Here is a 6,260-nt window from a genome sequence, read left to right as displayed (position 1 = left end):
TTCTATTAGATCGAATAAGTACATTCGATCTAATAAGTACCTTGTGTTAGAATTGAGAAATTCTATGGCTCGGATCTTTAGTATTCTCTTATTTATTACCTGTGTCTACTATTTAGGCAGAATACCCTCACCCATTCTTACTAAGAAACTGAAAGAAGCCTCAAAAACAGAAGAAAGGGTGGAAAGTGAGGAAGAAAGAGATGTAGAAATAGAAACTGCTTCCGAAATGAAGGGGACTAAACAGGAACAAGAGGGATCCACTGAAGAAGATCCTTATCCTTCTCCTTCCCTTTTTTCGGAAGAAGGGTGGGATCCGGACAAAATCGACGAAACGGAAGAAATCCGAGTGAATGGAAAGGACAAAATAAAGGATAAATTCCACTCTCAACTTACAGAGACAGGCTATAACAATATTAATACTAGTAATAGTCCACTTTATGATTATGAGGATTCTTATCTGAATAATAATAAGACGGGGAATCCAGAAAATTTTAAATGCAACTGCTTGATAAAGAAAATGAAAATAAAGATCTCTTCGGCTTTCAAAAACCTCTTGTGAGTCTTCTTTTCGATTATAATCGATGGAATCGACCATTTCGCTACATAAAGAATAATCGATTTGAACAGGCCGTAAGAACGGAAATGTCACAATATTTTTTTGACACATGTAAAAGTGATGGAAAACTAAGAATATCTTTTACATACCCGCCAAGTTTATCAACTTTTTGGAAAATGATAAAAAGAAGGCTACCCCTATTGTCACTCCAAAAAACGCTCCCTAATGAACTGGACAATCAGTGGGTTTCTACTAACAAAGAAAAAAGTAATAATCTGAATAAGGAATTTTTCAATCGACTTGAAGTTCTAGACAAGGAATCTCTTTCTCTGGATATACTCGAAACAAGAACTAGATTGTGTAATGATGATACTAAAAAAGAATACGTGCCTAAAATGTATGATCCTTTGTTAAATGGACCATATCGAGGAACAATCAAAAAAGAGTTTTCACCTTCAATCATAAACAATACTTCGCTAGAAAATTGGAAAGAGAGAGTTAGACTAAATAGGATTCATACTATCTTTCTTCCGAATACTGATTACCAAGAATTTGAACAAAAAGTGGATACGGTTGATAAAAAACCATTATCAACAGAAATTGACGAGTTCTTAACTTTAATCAATGAGTTTGGTAACGAACCAAAATCGAGTTTAAATTTGAAAGACCCTTCTTTATTTTCAGACCAAGAGCAGGGAAGAGTGAATTCAGAAAAAAGAACGCAATTTGTAAAATTTGTATTCAATGCAATTGATCCTAATGGGACAAAATCTGGAAAAAACTCGATTGGAATAAAAGAAATCAGTAAAAAAATACCTCGCTGGTCACATAAATTAATCACCGAATTGGAACAACAATTGGGTGAATTTAAAGAGGGCGCATCACTGGATCATCAAATTCGTTCAAGAAAAGCCAGACGTGTAGTGATTTATACTACCAACATGGAGAGTAACGATCCTGAGGTCAAAGAAGAAGTGGCTTTAATAAGCTATTCGCAACAATCAGATTTTCGGCGAGGTATGATTAAAGGCTCTATGCGGGCTCAAAGGCGCAAAACAGTTATTTGGAAACTATTTCAAGCAAATGCGCATTCCCCCTTTTTTCTCGACAGAATAACCCCCCCTCGTCTTTTTTCTTTTGATATCTCTGAACTGATTAAACCAATTTTTCGAAATTGGGCAGGTAAAGAGGGAGAATTCGAGATTCTAGAGTCTAGCGAAGACCAAACAAACAGAGAAGAGAAAAAAGAAAAGGACAAAAAAGCGGAGAACAAAACAAAAAAAGAAAAATCACGGATAGCGATAGCAGAAGCCTGGGATAGCATTCCTTTTGCGCAAATAATAAGAGGTTCCATGTTAATAACTCAATCAATTCTTCGAAAATATATTCTATTACCTTCATTGATAATAGCCAAAAATCTCGGGCGTATGTTATTCTTGCAACTTCCTGAATGGTCTGAAGATTTGCAGGAATGGAATAGAGAAATGCATATTAAATGTACTTATAATGGTGTTCAATTATCAGAAACAGAATTTCCAAAAAATTGGTTGAGGGATGGGATTCAGATCAAAATTTTATTTCCTTTTTGTCTGAAACCTTGGCATATATCTAAACTGTACCCCTCCCATGGAGAGCTAATGAAAAATAAAAAACAAAAAGATGATTTTTGTTTTTTAACAGTTTGGGGAATGGAAACTGAAGCTCCCTTTGGTTCTCCCCGAAGGCGCCCTTCCTTTTTTGAGCCCATTTTTAAGGAACTCGAAAAAAAAACTGGAAAATTAAAAAAGACAAATTTTATAACTATAAAAGTTTTAAAAGGAAAAACAAAAATATTTCGAAGAGTTTCAAAAGAAACCAAAAAATGGCTTATCAAAAGTATTCTATTTCTAAAAAAAATAAGAGAAGAACTTTCAAAAGTTTCAAAAGTCATCTTTTAGGTACTTGAATATTGCCTAATTGTTCGGGTCCATTTATGGTTATTGCTTCTGTGAACATAGTAGCTAAATAATCCCAACGTGTTACATAAGGCAAATATTGTATAATTGTTCGATTTTCCGCAATTTTCTCCATCCCTCTATGTAAATAACCCAATATTGGTTCGCAGTCGACAACATCTTCACCATCTAGAGTAACGATGAGTCGAAGAACACCGTGCATTGATGGGTGCTGAGGCCCCATATTGACTATCATGAGGTCTTTTCTTGTAGTTGGTGCAGTCATAAGTTTTTTACCGATTCATTCTTCCATGAATTGCTGAAAGTGAAAAGAAGTTCATCAAAATTTAATCGAAACATATAAGTGAAAATGAAATGACTCTTCAAATTAATAAAATTAACGAGTTTTTGTCTCTCGAATGTCCAACTGATTAATTAATTCTTTATAACGTACTCTTTTTTTTTGCCAAATAAGCTAGCAGTCGTTGACGTTTTCCCCAAAATTTTCTTCAAACCTCTCTGAGATAAATAGTCTTTTTTGTGCAATTCTAAATGTGAAGTAAGTCTACGTATCTTATTGGTGAAATTGAATACTTGAAATTCAACAGATCCTCTCTTTTCTTCTTGAAAAATAACTGAAATGACAGAATTTTTTACCATAAAAGAATTTCCCCTTTCTTTATTTTACAGATATGGATTTTATCGAATTTTATCGATCAGTAATAATAATGCCAGTAATTTGAACGTGGTATATAGACTTAATTTCTTTATGAACTCCTAATTTTATCAATTCCAATAAATTAATCAAATTCCAAATTTGATTCAGATAGGAATCCAAAAAGGTGGTAGGTAGATTTTTGTCATTCACAAAAGCGAATAATTTAAACCTAAAATCCTAAAATGAAGAAGATTCTGTTGATTCATTTCTAGATCTAATCGATACCTTATTGATTTAGTATCGTCTACTCGAATTAGATTCGAATGAGATGTAAGACAAGGCATGTGTGCATTTGTTTGCTTTCAGATACTCTATACGAGACAGGGTATATAGTACTATCAATTAATTTTCAATCGTGGATACATATGTATCCTTAAGATACTGAAACGGCTACCATTATTGGTATCAAACCAATAACGATTCATACAAGCTAAATCTTCTAATCGATAATTAGGCCAAAGAAAGAACTTCAATTTAATTAATTCTTTTTTCTCTTTATAAAGAGGTTTCCTTTCATCCAAAAATTGACTCCAGTTTTTTACATTGGTTTCGTTGCAAAATACTGAATTTCTATCGACGCCATTCCAATTCAAAGAATTAAAAAAACTTCGAATTCTCAATTCTCTACGACGTCTAGACCATAAAATATTTTCAGGAACAAGCAAATCAAAATGATTTTTGTCTGTATTTATTCTTTGAGTTTGAGGTTGCAGAATGAATTCATCAAAATTCTTTTTATCAACATATCTTTGTTCTCGGTATCTTTGATTAATTTGGTGTTTACTTTTATGAACCAATGAAATACCTATGGTTTGATACATAATAAATTGTCCATTATTTTTTACAGACAACCGAATAGGTTCGATAATCAATATCCCCTTCTTCATCAATTCTGTAAGAGTTAAATTCGCCTGAATCAGCATTATATCCAAACTCATTTCTCCCCTTTGAATTGACGATACAGTAATTTGGTTTGGATTTATCAGTCGAAGCAGGAGACAATATACCTTGATATTATCGAGCATTCTTTGATTCAAAGCATCGTTCCATCTCAATTGAAAAAGCAAATAACGTTTCAAGAATAAATCTAGTTCTGCTTCCGTGTTGCTTTTGTATTGTTTTTTCTTTTTACCCTTCTTTGTGTCTGATTCCGCGTAATCTTTTTCAAGATCCTTTTTATGTTTTGAGAGAATAGGGCGCAGATTTACTTTGTTTTCTATATCTGATCCACGCTCTCTTTCTCCTTGACTTGCGGGTTCTTTTGCTTCTTGAATTCGATTCTTTATTTTTTTATTTGATTTTTGGTTTTTATTGATGTTTTTATTTTGACTAAGATTTTCGTTTGTATTCAAATTTAAAAGAAGTAATTTGCTTGGTATAATCCACGGTTTTATTTTATATACATTATAAAGTAGTATAAATTCTGGGAAGAACCAAAATTCCAGATTGAATATGCGACGGTTAAATATTTTTTCATTCATTCCCATCCAATCAAAAAAGACTTTTTTCGAATTTTTTTGAGTGTTTTCTGAATTTTGATGAGTTGTAAGATAAAAAAGGCCTTTTTTATCGATTTTCTCAATTATTTGATAATTATTAATACCAATTTTAGTATTTGGATTACTGTTGGTATCGATCTTAACCCAGGCCTCAATATCTTCTTTTTGTCTAAGAGAAAAATGGATAATTTTCCAATCAAAATATTTTCTATCGAGATTTCTTTCTATATATAGAATATTGCCTTTTCTTAGATAATTATTGATATCAAGATTGCCGGACATATCAAAAAAGTTGTGTTTGGACGTGTTTGAATTATAAGAAATTTCGAGGTTCTTATTTACTTGAAAGGGTAATCTAGAAATAAATGACTCACTTTTATTTTCATAATTAATCGATTTATATGATAAAAGATCATATCTATAACATTTTGGAAACTTATCTTTTTGGTTTGATAATGAATAGAGTTCAGAATCATTTTCTTTTTTGTAATGAATTAATTGGTCGTTTTCATATGAATTCCATTTGTTTAAATTTCGATTTTGATTTTGAGCCATACAACTTTGATTAACCCTATTTCGCCATTTTTGTGGCATTAATCTAGACCATCTAATCTGAGATAAATCGTATTGATAATGCTGTCTTAACCAGTTTTTCCATTGATTGATTCTATAACTCTGAAGTTTCTTATGTTTTAATTCAGAATGAAATATTCCTAGTGTTCTAAAATAGTCCTTTATTTTAGTCTTAAGGAAAAAAGACGTTCTGTTATATTGAAGACAGATCTAAATTTAGCCAAATTAATAACTTGGGTTTGTGATAATTTGTAAAATACATATGCTTGTGACAAGTAGGATAAATCAAAAAAAATATGTGAATTTTTCTTACTAATATTAGAAAGGGACTTTTTTATAGTCGAAATAAAGTGAATTTTTTTTTGATTATTAATTTTTTCTTGATTTATTTCATTATTGGAAATGTATTTATCAATCAATTTATTTGTTGATTCAAGAAAGAGTTGTGTATTAATTCTGGGAATATTAATGATAGATAAAAATAGATCGATGTATAATCTTTGAATGAATAATTTTAGAAAATAATGGAATTTCCATATTAATCGAGTATTTCTTCTTTTTAATATTTGGAAAATATTTTTTGGCGATTCTAATTTTTTAATATTATTTGTTTTATTAGGACTAATGTCTATTTCTGGAGTTACTTTCTTTTTCTCTTTTGTAATTCTTTCTATTTGATTTTTGATTGTACTTGTTCTATCAGTCAAATCCTTCATTTTGGTTTCTATCAGTGAAGAATTTGGCCAATTTCCAGATTCAATTTGACTAAATGATTCGTTAATTATCTGATTACTAATTAGAGAATCTTTTTCTTTTTTCGTTTCATTCGATTCAGATATTTCTTTGAATCTAAATAATACAATTAGAATGACTTTTGAAACTTTTGAAAGTTCTTCTCTTATTTTTTTTAGAAATAGAATACTTTTGATAAGCCATTTTTTGGTTTCTTTTGAAACTCTTCGAAATATTTTTGTTTTTCC

The 6,260-nt window shown here is 30.8% G+C and overlaps 2 protein-coding genes across 2 annotated transcripts in view; both read right to left on the bottom strand.

Annotated features, from left to right (window-relative positions):
• Window positions 1–3,227: 3,227 nt before the first annotated feature.
• On the bottom strand, window positions 3,228–5,438 carry LOC132033850 (protein TIC 214-like). The gene has a single exon (XM_059423975.1). It carries the CDS (start codon window positions 5,299–5,301, stop codon window positions 3,547–3,549), a length of 1,755 nt encoding a protein of 584 aa, XP_059279958.1. The 5' UTR covers window positions 5,302–5,438; the 3' UTR covers window positions 3,228–3,546.
• Window positions 5,439–5,441: 3 nt separating this feature from the next.
• Window positions 5,442–6,260, bottom strand: part of LOC132033857 (protein TIC 214-like) — a 1,141-nt gene continuing 322 nt past the window's right edge. Inside the window, exon 1 of the mRNA XM_059423986.1 lies at window positions 5,442–6,260. This exon is cut by the window's right edge and continues 322 nt beyond it. Coding sequence (XP_059279969.1) covers window positions 5,442–6,260 — 819 coding nt within the window.

This window comes from Lycium ferocissimum, chromosome 2 (genome assembly GCF_029784015.1).
Source record: "Lycium ferocissimum isolate CSIRO_LF1 chromosome 2, AGI_CSIRO_Lferr_CH_V1, whole genome shotgun sequence".
In the NCBI taxonomy this organism is placed as follows: Eukaryota; Viridiplantae; Streptophyta; class Magnoliopsida; order Solanales; family Solanaceae; genus Lycium; species Lycium ferocissimum.
The sequence above is the reverse complement of the archived record's forward strand: the minus strand, read 5'-3'. Positions and strand labels throughout refer to the sequence as shown.

What these genes read in the sequence shown, in the direction of transcription:
- LOC132033850 (XM_059423975.1), bottom strand. Translation starts at nt 5,301, where the DNA reads ATGCCACAAAAATGGCGAAATAGGGTTAATCAAAGTTGTATGGCTCAA.